The 22961-nt window shown below is 35.9% G+C and overlaps 1 protein-coding gene across 7 annotated transcripts in view; it reads left to right on the top strand.

Annotated features, from left to right (window-relative positions):
- Window positions 1–22961, top strand: part of SLC38A9 (solute carrier family 38 member 9) — an 89264-nt gene that overhangs the window by 42116 nt on the left and 24187 nt on the right. For 6 of the 7 annotated variants that reach the window (XR_004624072.1, XM_034656247.1, XM_034656248.1 and 3 more), the window contains 5 exons: window positions 1381–1551; window positions 6491–6550; window positions 9713–9907; window positions 11869–11976; window positions 14117–14191. Coding sequence is in view for 6 of the 7 variants with exons in the window: in XM_034656247.1 (XP_034512138.1) it covers window positions 1381–1551; window positions 6491–6550; window positions 9713–9907; window positions 11869–11976; window positions 14117–14191 (609 nt within the window). In the remaining variant the exon portion in view is untranslated. The remainder of the gene's footprint in view (window positions 1–1380; window positions 1552–6490; window positions 6551–9712; window positions 9908–11868; window positions 11977–14116; window positions 14192–22961) is intronic. The other variant, XM_011235884.3, reaches the window with a different exon arrangement.

Genomic DNA, 22961 nt, shown 5'->3' with positions numbered 1-22961 from the left:
CAGCCCTACATCAGGCTCCTCACTCAGTAGGGAGTCAGCTTGAGGATTGTTTCTCTCCCTCTCCCTCTGCCCCTCCCTCTGTGCTCACTCTCTCTCTCAAATGAATAAATTTTTTTAAAAAATAAAAGAAAATTCCATGATTCTTATCAGTTAATGGTGACTTTTGATCTATCCCCTACCAAGAGATATAAATATTGGAATCTCCTAAAAGTAGAAAATGTAGGGGCGCCTGGGTGGCACAGCGGTTAGGCGTCTGCCTTCGGCTCGGGGCGTGATCCCGGCGTTATGGGATCGAGCCCCACATCAGGCTCTTCAGCTATGAGCCTGCTTCTTCCTCTCCCACTCCCCCTGCTTGTGTTCCCTCTCTCGCTGGCTGTCTCTATCTCTGTCGAATAAGTAAATAAAATCTTTAAAAAAAAAAAAAAGTAGAAAATGTAACTAGAAAAATATGAAAATATGAACATGTCCTTTTTAGTGACTTCACAAAGCTTTATAATACATTACCTCTACTCATCTCTATAAATTCTGGATCAGGGAAATACCTTTTTAGATTGTTTTAAAGTAGCTTAGGACCTAAATAGACTTACATTATTTCAGTAAATCTTAGCAATTTTGAATCAAGAGACCAGGCTTTGTCTTTCCCTTTTTTTTTTTTTTTTGGTCTCTATTAAGCAATAGTGTATTTTCTCTTAATTGTATTATTTATTCTTATCCCTTTCCCATTTATCCTCAAGTCCTTTGGTGCTCTTAGAGATCAGTTCTTTGTATGATGTAGGCATTAGCCCTTTATCCATTATTGCTTGTCAATTTTCTTTTCCATTCAACATTTGAATGGCTTTTGAATTGTATGAGTTTGTTTATATCTACCTATCTTTTCCACTGTAATTTCTGTTTCTTCATTTGATAGAAAAGGTTAACCCTTCAAGGTCTATTTTTATATTGTCTTAACTTTTCTGTTATTTAATTTTTGAATTCTTAGCTCAATTGTCTGAAATTGGCATGTGATAAAGTATGATTCAGGAAAACTTTCCTCCATATGTTATTTAAGTATGCCATATATTATTGAATAATATCTTCTGACTCTTACTCATGCTTTTGCTTAGCCTTGATTTATCATTTGTTTTTATTAATTACAAGATATTATGATACTATAGTCTGTTTCTTATATTATCTGTACTGTTTTGTTGACCTACATTTCTTTTTATGTGTTTGTTCCATGATGTTTTAATTTTTCTTATATCATTCTATGGTCTAATATCTGGTGGGTGGAATATTCTTAATATTTTGCTAAATATTTTAAGTTAATTGAGGGAACACAGATTATAATTATGGGATATATGAGTAACATCTAATTTTATTCTTTCTCTTATTTTTATCTAGCGTCAGTAGATACCACTACCTGGGAATATCCAGATGTCTGCAGATACTATTTTGGCTCCTTTGGACAGTGGTCAAGTCTCCTTTTCTCCTTGGTATCTCTCATTGGAGCAATGATAGTTTATTGGGTGCTTATGTCTAATTTTCTTTTTAATACTGGAAGGTTTATATTTAGTAAGTATCCATATCATATGCTTTAACAGTAGTTACTTTCAGATACAGTAACTACTGTAGTGTTTTAGTTTCAGCCTTAAATTCTAGACTTGGGATAAATAAAGCAAAAAGTCATTTGTAATTCTAGTCGATTCAGTTTGTTTTGATATCATAGATATACTTTTATCCATTTGTGAACTCTATGTGTATTTGTGCTTTATATGTAAAAACAATAAGGGTGTTTTTTTTTTGCCCCCTAGAAACAGATTTTTCCCCCCTTGGGGTCATTATCTTGTCCATTGAAAAAACATGATCTATGCTTATAACCATTCCCCACCTCAGTTAACTATTATTATATATACAGTTCTCTTTTTTAGATAGAATTTACATTCATAGAAACACATAAATCTTAGCCATACGATTTTATGAATACATCCATGTAACCCACACCCCCTTCATGAAACCATTCCATCTTCCCAGAAAGTAGTGATATATTTTTTAATTATAAAAATTCAAATTATTTGTTGCTATTATTAATAACCTAATTAATTTTGGAATCTTTGTCTTGAATCTAGCAGATGTGTTGAACTCTTATTGATTCTAATTTTGTAGATTCACTTTGGATTTTAGATAATTATATTGTCCATGAGTAATGAAAACTTCCTGTCTAGTTATTACTTTAAGTGATTCACACATATATACATACTTTTATATTTATATACATATATCCTTATATTTTTATATATATGTTTTATGTACACATATATAGACGTGTATCTTTTTAAAAGTATAAGTGTAAGGTTATATAGAGGTAGTCTCTGGTAGACATCCTCATATTGATATTGTTTGGGTGGAAATCTTTCTCTATTAAATATTTTTTGTTGTGGGATATTGCTTATACCTTTTAGCAATTTAAAGATGTTCCTGCCTATTATTTTTTTTTTTAAAGATTTTATTTATTTATTTGAGAGAGATAGAGACAGCCAGAGAGAGAGGGAACACAAGCAGGGGGAGTGGGAGAGGAAGAAGCAGGCTCATAGCGGAGGAGCCTGATGTGGGGCTCGATCCCATAATGCCGGGATCACGCCCTGAGCCGAAGGCAGACGCTTAACCGCTGTGCCACCCAGGCGCCCCCTGCCTATTATTTTCTTAATAATTTTCATTAATGTGTACTAGATTTTTTTTTTAAGATTTTATTTATTTATTTGACAGAGGGAGACAGCGAGAGAAGGAACACAAGCAAGGGGAATGTGAGAGGCAGAAGCAGGCTCCCCGCTGAGCAGGGAGCCTGATGCGGGGCTCCATCCCAGGACCCTGGGATCACGACCTGAGCCAAAGGCAGACACTTAATGGCTGAGCCATCCAGGCACCCCAATGTGTACTAGATTTTATCAGACACTTAATACTCTACATCCCTTGAGATGATCATAAATCTTTTCTCCTTTTTTTTTTTTTATTATTATTTGTTTTAGAGAGAATGTGTGAGCAGGGTGGGGCAGGGCAGAGGGACAGGGAGAGAGAATGCTAAGCAGGCTCCATGCCCAGCACACAGCCCTACATGGGGCTCAATCTCACGACCCTGAGATCATGACCTGAGCTGAAACCAAGAGTCAGATGCTTAACCAACTGAGCCACCCAGGCACCCCAATCTTTTCTCCTTTAAATTGTTAATATGGTAAATTAAATGAATACATTTGTATTACTTAAATCATTCTTATATTCTAAGATAAATTTAGTTTAGCAGTCATGATGTATATTTTTTAATTTCTTACTGGATTCAGTTTACTTCAAGAGGAGTGGGAGTACTATTTTATTTAGAACCTTTGTATCTTTCCAAAAGAGATATTAGCCTATAGTCTGTTTTGGTTTTTTTCCTCATACTGTCCTTGTTGAGCCTTGGTGTATTAGGCTATTGTGACAAATTACCATAAACTGTTTGGCTTAGAACAAGGGAAATTTATTGTCTCACAGTTCTGGTGACCAGAAGTCCAAAATTGAAGTGTCACTAGGGCTTCACTCCCTCTGAAACCTTTAGGGAAGAAGACTCCTTCCTTGCTTCCTCGTAGCTTCTGGTGATTGATAGTTGGCAATCCTTGGCATTCCTTGGCTTGTGGCTAATCACCCAATTTCTGCCTGTCTTCACATGGCCATCTCCCCTCAGTGTGTCTTAATGCAACTTTTTCTTACTAAAGATATCAGTCATTGAATTTAGGGCTTACCCTAACTTGTATGACCTCATCTTAACTTGATTATATCCACAAAGACCCTCTTTCTAAATAAGGTCACATTCTAAGTTTCCTGTGGACATGGATTTGGGGGGAGAATATTTACCCTACCATACTTGGTGTCAAGATTTTACAAGCCTTATTTGAGTCTTTGGCATCAGGAAATAAAGATTGATCACCTCCAATCTTATCACTTAATAGCCCTTGAAGATACTACAAAACCTAGAGCACTACTCTACTGCTTTTATCTTGAGAAACATAAAATGGAGGTGAATAATTTACATACTTAACTTTATGACCTGAAAATCTAATCCAGCATTTTCTTTTTTTTTTTTTTTAAGATTTTTTATTTATTTATTCGACAGAGATAGAGACAGCCAGCGAGAGAGGGAACACAAGCAGGGGGAGAGGGAGAGGAAGAAGCAGGCTCATAGCGGAGGAGCCTGACGTGGGGCTCGATCCCATAACGCCGGGATCACGCCCTGAGCCGAAGGCAGACGCTTAACCTCTGTGCCACCCAGGCGCCCCTAATCCAGCATTTTCTATCATCTCATTTAACTTTCACATTAAACACTTTTTTTAAGGGTTACTAAGGTTATAAAAGATTAATATCAAACAGAATGAAGTAACTTCACTCTAACAAGAAAACACATTCTTTACCCATTCTCTCATTAACTATAGAATGATTTGAATGCTCAGATATCTGCATATGCTTTTTTTTTTTTGAAATTTCAAGCAAATACTTCTTCTTTTCAAATTTTTATTTAAATTCTAGTTAATATATAATGTAATATTGGTTTCAGGAGTAGAATTTAGTGATTTATCGCTTAGGTATCACACCCAGTGATCATCATAACAAGTGCCCTCCTTAATACCCATCACCCATTTAGCCCATCCCCCCCCCACCTCCCTCCATCAACCCTCAGTTTGTTCTCTGTTGTTAAGTCTCTTACGGGTTGCTTCCCTCTCTCTCTTTTTTTCTTTCCCCATGTTCATCTGCTTTGTTTTTTAAATTCCACATATGACTGAAATTATATGGTATTTGCCTTTCTCTGACTGACTTAATTTACTTAGCATAATATACTCTAGCTCCATCCTCATCATTGCAAATGGCAAGGTTTCATTCTTTATGATGGCTGAGTAATATTCCAGTAATATGTTAGGGCGCCTGGGTGGCACAGCAGTTAAGCATCTGCCTTCGGCTCAGGGCGTGATCCCGGTGTTGTGGGATCGAGCCCCACATCAGGCTTCTCCGTGATGAGCCTGCTTCTTCCTCTCCCACTCCCCCTGCTTGTGTTCCCTCTCTTGCTGGCTGTCTCTATCTCTGTCGAATAAATAAATAAAATCTTTAAAAAAAAAATATTCCAGTAATATGTAGACATATATAAGTATGTGTGTATATATATATATTTATGTATACACCACATCTTTTTTTATCCGTTCATCAGTTAATGGACATTTGGGCTGTTTCCATAATTTGGCTATTTTTTTTTAAAGATTTTATTTATTTATTTGACAGAGATAGAGACAGCCAGCGAGAGAGGGAACACAAGCAGGGGGAGTGAGAGGAAGAAGCAGGCTCATAGCAGAGGAGCCTGATGTGGGGCTCGATCCCATAACGGCAGGATCACGCCCTGAGCCAAAGGCAGATGCTTAACCGCTGTGGCACCCAGGCGCCCCCATAATTTGGCTATTTTTGATAATGCTGCTGTAAATATTGGGGGGCATATACCTCTTAGAATCTGTATTTTTGTATCCTTTGGGTAAATACCTAGTAGTGCAATTGCTGGATCGTAGGGTAGGTCTATTTTTAACTTTTTGAGGAACCTCCATACAGTTATCCAGAGTGTACAAGTTTGCATTCCCACCAACAGTGTAAGAGCGTTCCCCTTTCTCCACATCCTGGCCAACATCTATTGTTTCCTGTGTTGTTAATTTTAGCCATTCTTACCAGTTTGAGGTGTTATCACATTGTGGTTTTGATTTGTATTTCCCTGATGATGAATGATGTGTGGAGCATCTTTTCATGTATCTGTTTAGCTATCTGGATGTCTTCTTTGGAAAAAATGTCTGTTCATGTCTCCTGCCCATTTCTTGACTGGATTATTTGTTTTTTAGGTATTGAGTTTGATGAGTTCTTTATAGATTTTGGATACTGTTATCAGATATGCCACTTGTACATATCTTCTTCTATTCTGCATATGCTTTTTACTTTGCTACTTCCTTTAGTATAACTTAGTGGTACATGTGAGCAATAATTACCACGTAATCTTCAGTCTCTAAAAGCATATATAATACTTTGTAAAAGCTTTAGGTAATTCTCCAGACAAGTTTTGCTGTTATAAGTGTTGGTTTTCCCCTTCTGTAGGCTTTAGAACTTTATATAAGAAGTAACTATATTAATTAGTATGTGTAGAAGAAAAAAATTGTACACTTTATCTTGATTCCAGAGCTTTAACTAAATTCTGCCATGTAGGTAGATTTTTTTTTAAATCTTCAATCATGTAAAAATTTTCCGTAGTGGGAACTATGAAGCCAATGACATCATTTCTGTAAGTAGAGAAAGCTGAGAATGGTAAAGCTGTATTAACAATGAAGCAGTCTTGGTTCATTGTACTAGGTAATGTTACCACACAGTAGATCATAAAAGATTTTTATAGACCAAAGATTTTAGGGGGTGATTGATTTAGCATCTTTTATTAGGTATTAAACTGTATTTTTTCTTTAATTTTTAGATTTTATTCATCACATTAATGACACGGATGCTGTACTGAGTACCAATGATAGCAACCCTGGTAAGTAGTTTGAAATTTAAAGTTTAGCTTGTTTTTTTATTTTCCATTTTGCTTCAAAAGGAATTTAAGGTAGAACATATTGCTGTATTTTAGTGCAGCATCATTACCATTATGTTAACTGAGCCACGATTAAATTGGTGGCAATCATTGAGTTTCAAAAAAAAAAAAAATTTCCATAAAAGGTTGTATTAATGTGAGCTAAACAAGATTAAGTTCATATTATACAATTCACAATTGTAGCTCATATCTATAGAATCCATGTTTGCCTATAAATAGTCAATACATATTTTTAAGAGCTTGTATCTTTACTAATTGTTTTGGAAGTCTAGAAGCATAGTTCTCAGGTTGTTAACTTTTTTAGACATTTGCTGTATTATTTCCTAATATTTAAATACACAAAGCTGTATCCTGTAAAATAATTTCCTAATAATGAACAAAGGTTAGTAAATGCAGAAAAATAAATTGAAGGCTTGGCCAAAAAAAAAAAAATCTTAATTTCTTAGAAAAGTTTCCTTTAATTAATTTGTTAAAAATCTTTGTGGCTTATGGGTTTATCCACTATGGCAGTCATGAGGAAAGTGAATGTAAAAGCTAATGTAGGGGCGCCTGGGTGGCTCAGCCGGTTGAGCCTCTGCCTCCAGCTCCAGTCGTGATCTCAGGGTCCTGTGATAGAGCCCCGAATTGGGCTCCATGCTCAGCAGAGAGTCAGCTTCTCCCTCTCCCTCTCCCTCTCCCTCTCCCTCTGCCTCTCCCTCTCACTTGTTCTCTCTCTCTCGTAAAATCTTTAACAAAAAATAAAAGTAAAAGCTAATGTAACCTTCTTAGCATTATACTGTTAACCTTTAACATTAAAGCTTTATGTATTAATGATTTAGATTTCAGAGTATTAGATTTCAGAAATACTAATGTGTCTTTACGTTATGTATTTAGGTTTATGTGTTTAGATTTCAGAGATACTAAATTGATATCATTTTGATGGAGGAACACATTGATCAATGAGAAGAAAATTCACTCTATATATAAATTTTTTAAAGATTTATTTATCTATTTAAGAGAGCACACTGCTAGGGGAAGGGGTAGAGAGTCTTAAGCAGACTCTGTGCTGAGCGTGAGCCCAATGAGGGACTCTATCCCACAACCCTGAGATCACGACCTGTTCCGAAACAAAGAGTCAGCTGCTCAACTGACTGCGCCACCCAGGTGCCCCTCAACATATATATATATATTTTTTTTAAAGATTTTATTTATTTATTTGACAGAGATAGAGACAGCCAGTGAGAGAGGGAACACAAGCAGGGGGAAAGGGAGAGGAAGAAGCAGGCTCACAGCAGAGGAGCCTGACGTGGGGCTCGATCCCACAACGCCGGGATCACGCCCTGAGCCGAAGGCAGACGCTTAACCGCTGTGCCACCCAGGGGCCCCTCAACATATATTTATTAAGCCTCTTATGTGTCAGGAACTATTCTAGGCTGTGGGAATATAAATAACAGACATAAGTCTTTCCTCTCTTGAAGGAAACTTTTCAGTGTTTACTATTCAGTGTCTTAAGTGTCTTACTTTGTTCCATAATTAAACTCATTAACCTGTGTTTTGCTAACACTTGCAAATGAGTGAGTGCAGTAGCAGTTTTTCTGTGAACATACACACACCTTGGAATAATTATACTAACGTTTTTTGGTATATTTTTAAAATACATTCATAAGTTTCATGATTACACTGATGATTTGGAGAATACCATCAGCAAAGTCAATTTACTTTGCATTCTTCTCTTTGAATGATATGTTAAATACTATGAAACAGTCCATCTCAGTTAATATAAAATTACAGCCGACCTTTATTGGATACTTACTGTGTGCAGGCATTATTCTAAATGTTTTATAGCACCTCTGTAAGGTAGACAATGTTAACTTCACTTCCTAGATGGAAAAACCAAAGCACAGAGAAGTTAATGACTTGCCCAAGGTTACATAACTACTAAGTGACAGAGTCAAGATTCATTATTTAGTCAGTTTACTTCCATAGCCTGTGCTCTTTACCACTGTAATTATTAGCCCAAGAAAAATTCAAGTTAATTTACTTCCATCCAGACATAGAAGAAAAACGTATATGTTATAATGCTGACTAAGCAAGCAAATTAAGTGTTTGGCTTTGTGGCATGCCAGATATATAATGGATAGAGAATAAAATTGAAAACAGAACTTAAAATGAATATATCATTTTCTCTTTGACTAGTGATGAGAATGTTTCTTACTTATTAAGTATATTTTTCACCAGCATTAAGAGTTCTTTTTGAAGGGCTGATTATTAGGAAAAGTACTATTATGAAATTAGAAACACAGAATGATTTGTATCCTCTCTCCTAACAGAAGAAATTGCCACTTGAAGATTAGTGTTAGGAAAAATACATTTTACTCAATTCCCAGTTCTCTGGATATCATCTAAGCTGTTAGGCTGCTATCAAATGTGATAAATTTTCATGAGAATTATTCCAGATTGCTGGAATTCAAGATTCTTAATAAGCATCTTGGTTATCTGTTTCAGTGATGTCCACTTTTTATTCCAAACCCATAGATTTTGTCTATTGTTAAAAGAAACCTGTTCTGTGGCGGCTGGGTGGCTCAGTCAGTTGGGCATCTGACGCTTGACTTTGAGTCAGTTCATGATCTCGGGGTTGTGAGATTGAGCCCCACGTTGTTCTCAGCACTGGGTGTGGTGCCTGCTTGAGATTCCCTCCCTCCCTCTCCTTTTGCCCCTCCCCCGCGCCAAAAGAAAGAAAGAAACAAACCTGTTCTTTGGCCTTTGTATGGTTTACTAGCACAAAGGTAACAAACAATGACCCTGAATATTTCTTACATTATTGTATAAATAAGACCAAATACCATTCAGCCCAATATTTTCTCTCTAGCAATGGAACCAAAGGATAGTTGGTGCGATAATTTTATAGCTTCCCATAGAAATTAAGGATATACCTCAGAATTTTCTAAGATTCTCCCACCTTTAATTATTTTTAAGTGAAAGTTTCCTAATATGTTTAAATATAACCCTCTATTTTTTTCCAGAAAGCAGAAACTTATTTATGATACGATTTGAGATTGGTAGAGCAAGAATCAGTCATTTTGTATTCTTCGTGGTCTTCTCTAATTCGATGCTTTTCTGTTGTAGTGATTTGTCCAAGTGCTGGCAGTGGTGACCATCCTGACAATAGCTCTATGATTTTCTATGCCAATGACACGGGACTCCAGCAGTTTGAAAAATGGTGGAATAAGTCTAAGACAGTGCCCTTTTACCTCATAGGGCTCCTCCTGCCACTGCTCAATTTCAAATCTCCTTCATTTTTTTCAAAATTTAATATCCTAGGTAAGCTGAGACACTGTGCTATGGAGCTTCTGTGTAACAGAGTACACACTGGATTCTGTGGAGATATGATCTGGCTGGGGAGAGTTACCTACCAGGCCTGTTCACCTACGTTTAATTTGTTCACTCATATGTTACCCTGCTTTTTGGTTTTTCTTTGTGGAGTTTGACACAGAGAAAAATGTAGATGACCATTTCAAGTCCAAGTTCTTTTTTTTAAAAAAGAGGAGTTATTAGATTTCCCATTCTATCCTTGCTGAACCACTGTTCCTCATTTCTTCGGTGGGTACAACTAGAGGAAACAGATTAAGATTTCAGGATGAGAGATCCAAACTGGATATTACAGGGATTCTCAGTACTAGGGATTGGAAACATAAGAATTTACTAAGGGAGGTTATGGAATATTTTTTCCTACAGTTTCTATTTAAGAGTATAGCACAGAATTATCACCTAGCTTTTCAACCTGGGATATCATTCTCTAACTCAACCTAATGAGGTTTATTCTGCTTTTGCTGTCCTCCTCAGTGCTTTTTCTTTATTGGAACACTATTGCCTCTTTAAAAGAACAGACTTCTTACCATGAGCCCAGTTTTTCAGAAATTTCTGCATCATTAAAGGAATGTTTTTGACCCACTCTTCGTTTGCAGTTCTGAAATTTAAGATGGCAAAAGGAACCCCCAATGCAAATTAATTAAAGATAAGGATAACATTCATAAAAAATTGATAACCCCAAATAAACCATAGGGTTTCCCCTCCTCCCTATAGATCTGATCTCCCAGTAGGCATTGTAGAGTATAAAATAATTAGATTACTCATCACATCAAGGAGGTAGCTTTTTGGGTTTTCAGAAAACCGAAGGAGAAGGTAAGGATATTTCTCTATACTTCTCTGCCTCACAATAGGTTTCACTGGAAGACTGCCACAGACACACACAGAAAATCAAGCATTGTGGTTATATAAGCTTTGGCCTCTTGTTTTTATTGTTTCTGAATCAGCTAATCTGCAAACCCACAGTAGAACTTACATAGCTCATTTGTGGTTTCCTGATTTGCTTGCTGACTTTCCTATGGAACAGATCTTTAAAAGTTAGCATATAAACTGGTAAAAGTATTTGCTAAAACAATCACCAGACTTGTAACCAGGTTGATTATTCACTACCTCCTTAAGAATATTTTACTTTTGCCCTTTTTTTGGTACTTTCCCTCTTTTAAAACTATAGCTTCTTTACAGAAATTAGTATCTAATTCCTACAGAAAGAAACCTACTTGGATTTTCTGCCTCTACTCCATAATGACTGGACTTAATTCCTTAAAAGGAAAACTCTTTTACCTTCTAGATTACTAAAAATTCTGAATACCCACTTCACCCTGTATATGAATACCTATGAACGGAATCTGTAATCTTTTCATCTAGCAGATAGTACTACCCAGTCAAACCCTTCTCTAGCTACTAGATCAGATTGTTCGGGGATTATTTGGCTTATCACCTTTCTCAAATAGTCTTATCCACATTCACTACTTTTCTTTCTTTACTTTCTTATTATCTTAGAGTAAATGCTGTGACAGACTTTTCCAGCTTATTGACATCTCTAATATTTCCAATACAAAGAATAAGAGTCAGTTTCATGTTTTTTTTCTCCCATGTAACCTTACAATTTTGTAATGAATTCTTTGCATGTATCCTCCACATAACTCAGCTCTTAAATAAATTAGACAGTTTTGCGTTCTTCAGTATATGAGCTACCTTCATCTAGTTCTTCTTAGGCCTACTACATAGTGTTTTGCTTTCTGAAAACTCACATAGCTTGTTTCTATTCTTTAAATCCTACCTGGGTTTTAGGAGGCATAATCAATGAGAGTTAAAATTTTCCAAACTTTGCTAAGAACATAGAAACAAAGCTTAATTTTAAAATCATCTGTAAAATACACAAAGATGATAAATGGTTTCTGAATTTGTTCTCACAGGCACAGTGTCCGTTCTCTATTTGATTTTCCTTGTCACCTTTAAGGCCATACGCTTGGGATTTCATTTGGAATTTCACTGGTTTATGCAAACCGAGTATTTTGTACCAGGTAAGCTGTTTTGGCCAAATAAAGAATCAATAAATTACAAAAATGTGATCTTTTAGTTAACTATCGTTAAATATTGTTATTATAAAACAAATAATGTTATTTTTTGGATGAGCACTTTTTATTAATGCTATTAAGCTAAAAACAGGAATGCAGTTAAAATTACTCTGCTTTTCTCTCAGGAGTAACCAGGGCCCTTTGTTATTTCTGTTTGAGAACTGAAGTTCAGTGAGGTTATAATGCAATTAAAAAATCAAACTCATTTTCTAGACTTTTCTGGGGAAGCATATCCCTAGAAATTCAGAAACTTAGAACATGGTCACTAATTAACATATGTGGATAATACTGTTCATTAATATCATTGTTCTCCCATGGTTGTTTTGTTTTGTTTTGTTTCAGGCTAATTAAAATGGTGGTTAGTAAGTGTTCCCTTCCTCCTTTTTTCTCTCATGGTTATAACTTGGCAATTATCTCAAGTTTTACCCCAATTTAGTGGATTTGGGGTATAATAAAAAGCACCGTGAAGCAATGAATGTACAATGCTAAATGAGAAAACAGATTAGAAAATAGAAGTGAAATTTATACTAGTATCCTGAAAACTCATAAAGAGAAAGCAGTACAAAATTCTCTTGTTGGTTTAGAAAGACTACTTTCTTTCCATTCTTCACCTGTTAATTCAGGTAGCCTAGAATTCAAGTCTATTTAGTCTGGTGTTACTCTCTGAAGTCAGCGATTATAATTGTTTGCCATTCCCTCTGTTTCTTTTGTTACAACAGGCCTGGGTTTTCCAAGTGTTTCCAAGAGTTATTTGTTGGAAGTTGTTTGCTACTGTGGTTATTTATTTTCAGATCATCTGGGTGCCTTAGCTTTGATTTTTTTATTTCTATAAAAAGCCCATAAAGACTAAAAAGTCAGTGTAAATTCATGATAAAGGAAATACTGGAGCCTGAAAGGCATCCTTCTCTTCCATATTATATTTAAAATTGGATATAAATGAAAATGACCACTTTAAGCCAGTGCTTCCATTCATTGATAAAAATAGTCTAGGATGTTTTTTCTAAATTAGGTCCATACTGATTTATATTAAGAGTCTTAGTGATAAATGTTTCTGCTAATAATAGGACATGAGAGAAATATGAAAAAAAAGAGCGTATAAATATTTAGAAGATGGAAAACATATTTGAATATATATTAAGCCATTTATTTCACTTTATTTCATTTCTAAATGATACAAAGGGAGAGTCATGAGGATTAGAGAGGCTTGTGTTTATATTTATGGTCCTGAAATTAGTTACTTTATTATGATTGAAGAATTTTTTAGGAATCAAAATATGTCATAAATCTTTTTCAGTAAAGGCTAATTAAGAATCAGAGAACTTGGAAGGGTATGAGTCTTTACTGTCCTGATGAAGAATTCACATAAACTTATAGTTCTGATTGAATCTTTATTTATATACTTTTGTTACCAAAAATTTCTTTCTCAATGCAGTGGATCCTATTGCCCTTCCTCCCAGGTAATTGGAAAAATAGAAAAAACTACTTGTGTGTTTCATCCTATCCTTTCCTGCCTCCAGGACTTTACTTCTGTAGTTATCCCTTCTTTCTCCTTAATCATGTGCCATCAAATATTTCCTTTACTGAACTATTCCTACCAGATACAAATCTCTCTCAGTCTAAAAACAAAAGCTCACATAATGCCGCATTCCCCTCTAGCTATTGCTTCCCTTGAAAGAAAAACTCTTTGAAAGAATTGTCTGTTCTCACTCTTTCTACTTCTCCTTCCATTTTGCCTTGAACTCTGTTTGCTAGGCTTTTGCCCCAGTCGCTCCACTGATAACCAGTAACTCCATCTTGGCCAAATCCAATAACCAGTTCTCACATCTCTTCCTGCTCAACTTATCAGCAGCATGAGCACATTTGGTCACTCCTTCCATCTTAAAACATTTTCTGAACTTCTAAAACCCCATTTTCTCTTGATTCTTCTGCATGACTGCTTTCTCACATTCCTGACCAGTCAGTTATGCAGTTATCTAGGGTTTTACGCAAACTTCTTTTCTCTCTACTTTTTCCCTAAGTAATATCGTGTAGTCACCTGGCTTTATATATTGTCTATATGGTGACTAGTCCAATTTTGTATCTCTAGGCCAGATCTCTCCGCTGAGATCCATCCTTATATATCTACCTGCCCCTTCTACAACTCCACTTGGACATCCACTAGGTATTTCAAACTTATATTTACGAAAACCAAATATTTGTTTCCTTCCTCATCCACCCCCATCCCACCAAACTGCTTCATCTGCTCTTCTCCCAGGTTTCTGTATCTCAGAAAGTGGTGGCTCCAATTTCCCAGTCGCTCAGGCCCCAAACTTTAGAATCCTGCTTGATTGGTTTTTCCCCCCACCTTTCATATCTGCAAAGCATGTCAGCTGTACTTTTAAAATAAACTAAGAATCTGACTACTTTTTACCATTTTCACCAGAAAGAATTAGTCAAGCTGCTAATCTCTCACCTGGATGATGATAGTAGCCTCTTAACTAGTCTCACCGTTTCAGCTCTGCCTCCCCCTTTGTAGTCTGTTCTATACCAAGCAGCCAGAGTGAGGTTTTTAAAACACAGCCTTCAAAAGCCTGGTTTCCCATCTCATTCGTCTCATTCAGAATAAGACAAGCCTCTGGGCACCTGGGTGGCTCAGTTGGTTAAGCGTCTGCCTTCAGGTCAGGTCATGATCTCAGAGTCCTGGGATGGAGCCCAGTGCTGGGCTCCCTGCTGAGTGGGGAGTCTGCATCTCCCTCTGCCTGCCAGTCCCTCTTGCTTGTGCTCGCTCTTTATTTCTCTCAAATAAATAAATAAAAATCTTAAAAAAAAAAAAAAAGAATAAAGCAAGCCTCCGTCATAGTCCAAAGGTCCTATGTGATCTGACTCCTGGCTTCCTGTCTGCCATCGTTCCCTTATCCCATCATTCTACTTATTCAGTCTACTCCAGCCACACTGTTGCCCTGCTGTTCCACAAGAATGGCAAGCACACTCCTAGCTCAGAACCCTTGCGCTAACTTTTACCTGTACGTGAAATGCCCTTGTCTTTTCTTAGGTATCCACATGGTTGTTATCATTAGTGAGGCCTTCCCTGGCTTCCTGCCCACTCCCACTTCTTGTGGCTTATTTTTCTTCAGAGCTTTCATCACTACCAAATCTTATATGCAAGTATCCCTGGCTATCCAAAACTACTAAGTTCCTAATTCTAATAATGAGTTGAAATATTAAGGGATATCTATTTTTACCTATTTGGTTCCTGAGCTTCAGATAGAAAGTAGCAGAAGTTAAGATAACAAAGCACTTCCTAAAAATGTTTTTTAATCTATTTGGTTCTCGAATTCGGAAGGTCAAAGTTCAGTTCGTATGGAATACCTGTATTTTTTTTTTAACTTGTGTATCTGTCGTCCTTAATAAGAATGTAAGCTCCTGAGAAAAGTGATGTTCTTTGTTTTTGTTTTCTTTACTTCTCTATTACTGTTGTATCCCCAAGGCCTATAATAATTCCGAGGGCATAGTGAGTAGTCCATAAACAATGTTGAATGAATAAAGGTGTTTATCCCTACTCCCTCCTGAATCTCATTAAAACAAGAGTGAAGAAATAAATGTAAAAACAAACACAGAGAGACTATAGAAGAGACAACAGCAGACAAGAGGCAGCAACAGATTGTTAGATACTGGAAAACTGGTAGATGGTTAGACTGACAGCAAAGCAGACAAAGCTGAAATTTAAGTACCTGTAGAGAGGGATTCTATCACAAAGGAGGCCATTTTGAGCTATATGTTGAAACCCTCAGTATGTGGAGGCATTTGGGTCACTCTGAAAGCAAGAGTAAGGAAAAGAGCTTAAGATGGGGAGAATTCTGTGCAAGTTTACATCAGGAATAGGTAGATAGTTAGATTATAAACCCCTTTTCCTCCTCAACCTAGCAAGAGATGGAAGAAGCTGAATTAGTCAAGCTTAGAACTCAGGTTCTCCACACACAACATACGGTGGGAAAAAGGGTTTTAGTCTGAAAACAGGGACTAAGTGAAAGTGTTATGTTGAGTGGTGAGACTCTCCTCTCTCCCTGTACCCCTCCCAATTCTCTTTTCTTTACTCTTTGGCTCCCAGAATGCTGACAGCATAGGATAACAGAGGATTCTCCTCTGGAGAAACTGACAAGCCCAAGAGGAAAGACCTAGAGTCTTGGACATTTGGGTTCTACCAAAGAAATGGCAGGTACCTTGCTTGTATCAGACCATTTAGATGTTTACTAAGTATATACATTTTTTTCATGCTTCACTTTTGGATATTAAAAAAACATAGGCAAAGATCACCAGATATTTGTGGAAAGGCTCTTACATGAAAACAAAAACTGTGTCGGGGGGAAGACCTTGAAAGGAAAAGAAAATAAGAGGGAATAAGAATAAGAAAACTTGCAAAAAAAAAAAAAGTCTCAAAGTGACAAAAGAAAGTAATATATCCATGAAACAGCATTTGGGTGCCAAGGAAAGAAGGAAAGAAGGAGGGAGGTTGGTCTTAGAAACCAAAAATATAGTAGAAATGAAGAATACAAAGAAAATTCGGAAGATAAAGCCAACTTCCCAAAAAGTGGTTTAGGAATCATGGATGGATGGATGGTTGGATGGATGGATGGATGGATGGATGGAAGGAAGGAAGGAAAAAAGGAAAAATAGCAGAGAAAAGATAAGAAAATTAAAGCATTAATTCAGGTAAGCCTAATAACTGAAAATAGTTCCATGGAACATAGAGAAAATGAAGAAGGGAGGAAATTGCCAAAGAAATAATTTAAGAAGTTTCCTGCTAACCAAAGAACATGAGTTTCTAGAGGTATAGGTCCCATAGTACCCAGCACTGAATAAAACCCACACCAAAGTATATCATCGTAAGATTTCAGAACACCATGGATAAAGAGAAGACCTGAAAGCTTCTAGGGATAAAGAACAGATTTATACAAAAGATCTGGAGTCAGAATAGTCTCAGGCTTTTTAACAACTCCTAAAACTAGAAGAGAGAAGTGTCATGAAGGTCTCAGAATAAGTTATTTTAACTTAAAATTCTAAATCCCACCACACCCTCCCTCGAGTGTTAGAGTACAATAGATATTTTCAGAAGGTAAAGTCTCACAAAATTTTACCTTCCATGCACTCTTTCTCACAAAAAATACTGCAAAATGTGTTCCACCAAAAAAACAGTAAATCACAAAATCCTCACAGTAGTGGTGAAGGGCTATCCTATGAAACAGCTGTGCAGCAGGCGTAGCAAGCAACCTGCCCAGATCACAGCAGCAGACAGAGGGCCCCAGGAGGCATTTTTTCCAAAAGGAAAATGAAATGGAAAAGACTATTTGATGTGTTGTATAGAATGGGATTTTACCATTCTTTTGGAGAGTCTGGGGAAAAATTACTGTTAAATAGACGCAACCTGAAAGGAAATACCTCCAAATCTCCATAAACCTCCATAAAAACAGGCCAACAAAAGTAGTTTTATATAAGAAAATATAAAGATAATACATTTCATGGCTTAACTGTGAATAATACAGAAAATCATGAAAATTAAAACACTGAATATTGATTTTTATAAAATCAAAATTAGAATTAAGATTTTATTGGGGGATGGGGATGAGAAAATGTGAGTGGTGGTAATAATATAAAAGGACTAAAGTCTTCTGGTGGAAAATCAATGGATTATGTCAAAAATTTTAAAAATAAAGGAAAAGGAATATAAGCATATTAAAAATAAGATAGATTATAAATTTAAAGTGTGCTGAAGAGTTATAAGAGGTATAATTAATTACCTGTGGGAAACAGGCTTCAGGATGGGAGGTATAAAGCAAGAGAATGCTGTTTTTTGTTGGAAGCCCTGTGATACTTTTAACTTTTAACAATTAATACTCATTTAGGACTACATTTTTAAAATGAAAAACTGTTAAATGCTTTGAAACTGATTTCAGAAAGACTTCAGACACTGATCTCCAAGGATTATGCAGAGATTTGCCATTTGGTAGTAGCATTGTGTTTATCTGCAACCAGAAAAATAATTTTCTAACCACATATGCTTTAAATAGTTTTGTTATTAACTTTCCATTAGGAGCAGACTACATTCTACCATGCGCTCATTGATGCTTAATAATGCCTCCAAATAAAATGGAATATCTGTTTTCATATTTTTTTACATGTAGGCCCTACCTTTTTTTTTTGTTTTTGTTTTTGAACTTTTTTTGAGGCATAACATACACATATAAAAGTACACAACTCTTAAGTATACAGTTTGATTAGTTTTCACAATGTACCAGATACCCAGCACCAGAGCAAAAACTAGCACTCCAGAAGTCCCTCTCATTATGCCTACCAGGTGCTGTCTCCCTGCAAAGTTAACAACTGTTCTAACTTCTAACTCCAAAGGTTGGTTTTGTCTGTGTTTTGTTTTGTTTTTTAAGTCATATAAAGGGAATATAGAACATATGTTCTTTAGTGTCTGGCTTCTTCCAATCAACATTGAATTGTGATATTGATCCATGTAATTGTGCCTATTTGTAGTTCATTCTCATTGGTATTTCATTGTATAACTATACCCACAGTTTGTTTATTTTTTACTCTTCAGGGACATTTGTTTCCAGTTGTTTAGTATTATGTTTATTGCTGTGCTCTATTCTTATACATATCTTAAGGTGAAAATATGACAGCTTTCTCTTGAGTATAAACATAAGAATGGATTTGCAAGGTCGAAGAGTATGTGTATATTCTGCTTTGGTTGATATTGCCAAATGGCTTTCCAAAATGGTTGTATACTTTAAAATGGGTGAAGTGCATATGAATTGTATCTCCCTGAAACTGTTGAAAAGAATCTCACGTTTTTAAGTTACTCAAGAAGAGTTTTTGTTGGTTAATTGGAAAAGGCTGGATTTTTACTTATCCTAATTTGACAAGTTAGAAACAACACTGGTATCACCTGCCATGGTTAGAAAAGGATCAAGTTGCTTCAGAAAGCACTTAGAGGTAATAGAAGTTGATTGCTCTGAAAGATAGGAAAGATCAGCTATACTGAAGGGAGCTTATTGAAAACAAAGATCTTAGCAAAAATCAAAATCATTCTGAAGAACAGTTTAAAATAGAATTTTGACCACTTACATGGCTGAAAACCTTTATTCTCAATATAAATGAATACCTCTGATTATGTGCCATACATTGTCAAAAAGAAATGTGGCTCACTCCCTCCAGGAACTTACATTTGAGCAGTAAGACCAATTTGTGAATTACTGATCATAGTGTAGAAATAAATCTAACAGACAATAATGTAGAGGAATTGCATGTAAATAAAAATTAGAAATCAGAGAAGGGTTCTTAGGGCCAAAAGGAGTTCTTTAAATGAAGAATTGGTGGAAGGGATGTATGCCAGGTCAATAGAACATGTTTAAGCAACAGTTAAGGCCCGAGATAACAACGCCATTTAGGAAATTACAAGAACCTGGGTGGCTGGAATGAAAGAATACTAGTTGGGGAGTGATTACAGATAAGGATAAAGAGGCAAAGTCCCAGTCATGAAGAGCCTTCTCTTTTAAGCTAAAAATAACTAGTGGCACTGAGACATTCCTTCCCCTTTATTTAAGGTTGGCTGAAGTAGGAGGTAGTCTTCTATGACTCTAGGAGGTCAGAAGGGTAGAGGAGAAATAGTCTTATAATTCCCTGCCTGAAAGTAGGGTTCATAATGGGGCTGGTACTCTCAAATGCATAATAATAATAATAATAATAATAATGATGATGATGATGTAAGCTCAAATGCATAATAATAACAAGAAGAACAATAATAATAATAGCAACAATAATAAGTTGAGGTCAGAGGTGCTATAGCTTCATTTATTCACTCTCTCTGAACCGAATATGTAGAAAAGCAGTGTTAATGAAAATACTGTCAGAATGTGGATGTGCTAAAGCACTGCTGAGGTGATAATTGAGAGGTGGGTGATGACTGATCTAGTTTGTATATTTTGGGTCCTTTAACATAAATGAATTGACCATTTATGTCTGGGTTTATTTCTGGGCACTCTCTTCTGTTCCATTGAGCTCTGTGTCTCTTTTTTGCCAGTACCATACTGTTTTGATTACAATAGCTTTTGTACGATAGTTTGAAATCTGGGACTGTGATACCTTCAGTCTTGCTCTTCCTCAAGACTGCTTTGGCTTTCAGGGTCTTTTGCGATGCTATACGCATGTTAGGATTGTTTATTTCTATGAAAAATGTCATTGGAATTTTAATAGGGATTGCATTGAATTGCTTTGAGTAGCATGAACATTTTATCTGTAATAATTCTTCAGACATGGGCATGGAATATCTTTCCATTTATTTGTGTCTTCTTCAGTTTCTTTCATTACTGTATTACAGTTTTCACCTTACAGGTCTTTCACCTCTTTGGTTAAATTGATTCTTAAGTACTTTATTCTTTCTGATGCTATTATAAATGGAATTGTTTTCTTAATTTCTCTTTCTATTGGTTCATTGTTAGTGTATAGAAGTGCAACAGATTTTTGCATATTGATTTTGTATCCTGAAACTTTACTGAATTTATTTATTAGTTGTAAGAGTTTTTTGGTGGAGTCTTTAGAGTTTTTTATATATAATATAACATCATCTACTTCCTTTCCGATTTGGCTGCCTTTTATTTCTTTTTCTTAGTTAATTGTTGTGGTTAGGGTTTCTAGTAGTGTGTTGAATAAGAATGGTGAGAGTGAGCATCCTGTCTCATTCCTGATCTTGGAGGAAAAGCTTTCAGCTTTTCACTGTAGAGTATGATGTTGGCCATGGCTTTTATTATGTTGTTGTACATTCCCTCCATACCCAGTTTGTTGAGAGTTTTTATCATAAATGGATGTTGAAGTTTGTGAAATGCTTTTTCTGCATCCATTGAGCTGATCAAATGATGTTTGTCCCTTGTTTTATTAATGTGGTGTATCACGTTGATTGATTCATGGATGTTGAACTATCCTTGCATCTCTGAAATAAATCCCACTTAATCATGGTATAGAATTCAGTTTGCTAATGTTTTGTTGAGGATTTTTGCCTCTATGTTCATCAGGATATTGGCCTGTAATTTTCTTTTTTTTTTTTGTAGTGTCCTTGTCTGAATTTGATATCAGGATCAGGGTAATATTAGCCTCATAAAGTGAGTTTGGAAGTGTTCCCTCCTCTTTTATTTTTTGGAAGAGTTTAAAAAGGATTAGTATTAATTCTTCTTCAAATGTTTGCTAGAAATCACCAGTGAAGACATCTGGTCCTGCCTGGACTTTTCTTTATTGGAAGATTTTTTTTATTACTGATTCAGTCTCCTCACTAGAAATTGGTCTGTTCATATTTTCCATTTATGATTCAGTCTTGGTAGTTTGTATGTTTCTAGTAACGTATCTATTTCTTCTAAGTTGTCCAATTTGTTGGTATATAAGTGTTTACAGTAGTCTCTTATAAATCTTTGTATTTCTGTGGTATCAGTTGTGATGTCTCCTCTTTCATTTATAATTTTTTTGAGTCCTCTCTCTTTTTTCTTGTTTAATCTAGCTTAAGTTTTATCTATTTTGTTTATCTTTTCAAAAAACCAGCTTAGTTTTATCAGTCTTTTCTATTGTCTCTTTAGTCTCTATTTCATTTATTTCTGCTCTCATCTTTGTTATTTCTTTCTTCTACTGTAGGTTAATTTGTTCTTTTTTTCTCATTATTACTTGAGGTATAAAGTCGTTTTGGGTTTTTTTTTAAGTTTTATTTTTTTATTTTAGAGAGAGTGAACATGTGCTCAAGCAGGGGAAGGGGCAGAGGAAGAGGGAGAATCCTCAAGCGGACTCCCCACTGAAGTGCAGAGCCTGACATGGGGCTCGATTCCAAGACCCTGAAATCATGACCTGAGCCAAAATCAAGAGTCGGATGCTCAACCACCTGAGTCACCCAGGCATCTAGTTAGGTTGTTTATTTGAGATCTTTCTTGTTTCTTAATGTGGATGTTTATCACTGTACACTGACCTCTTAGAACTGTTTTTGCTTCATCTTTTAAGTTCTGGTAAGTTGTATTTCCACTTTCATTTGTCTCAACATATTGATTTCTCTCTTGATTCCTTCTTTGGCTCATTGGTTGTTCAGTAATGTGTTACTTAATCTCCACATATTTGTGAATTTTCCAGTTTGGTTTTTTTTTTCTGTAATTGATTTCTAGTTTCATACAATTGTGATTGGAAAAAAAGCTTGGTATGATTTCAGTTCTCTTAAATTTGTTGAGACATATTTTGTGGGCTAACATGTGATGTATCCTGGAGATGTTCCATGTGCACTTGAGAAGAATGTGTATTCTTTTATTGGGTGGAATGTTCTGTAAATGTCTGTCAAGTACATCTGGTGTAATGTCATTTAAGTCCAATGTTTCCTTACTGATTTTCTGTCTGGGTTATCTATTAATTGTTAAAAGTGGTATATTGAAGCCTTCTACTATTATTATATTGCTATCTATTTCTCCCATCAGATCTGTTCCTATTTATTTTTTTGTTTGTTTTGTTTTGTTTTTTTAAAGATTTTATTTATTTATTTGACAGAGAGAGAGACAGCCAACGAGAGAGGGAACACAAGCAGGGGGAGTGGGAAAGGAAGAAGCAGGCTCCCAGCGGAGCAGGGAANAGAGAGGGAACACAAGCAGGGGGAGTGGGAAAGGAAGAAGCAGGCTCCCAGCGGAGCAGGGAGCCCGATGCAGGGCTTGATCCCAGAACCCTGAGATCACGCCCTAAGCTGAAGGCAAACGCTTAACGACTGAGCCACCCAGGCACCCCCATATTTGCTTTATGTACTTAGGTGCTCCTATGTTGGGAGCATAAATATTTGCAAATGTTTGATGAGTTGATCCCTTTATTATTATTATTATTATTATTATTATTATTATAATGACCTTCTTTGTCTCTTGATACAGTCTTTTTTTTTTTTTTTT

The sequence above is a fragment of the Ailuropoda melanoleuca genome, chromosome 3, assembly GCF_002007445.2.
Source record: "Ailuropoda melanoleuca isolate Jingjing chromosome 3, ASM200744v2, whole genome shotgun sequence".
Classification (NCBI taxonomy): Eukaryota; Metazoa; Chordata; class Mammalia; order Carnivora; family Ursidae; genus Ailuropoda; species Ailuropoda melanoleuca.
The sequence above is the reverse complement of the archived record's forward strand: the minus strand, read 5'-3'. Positions and strand labels throughout refer to the sequence as shown.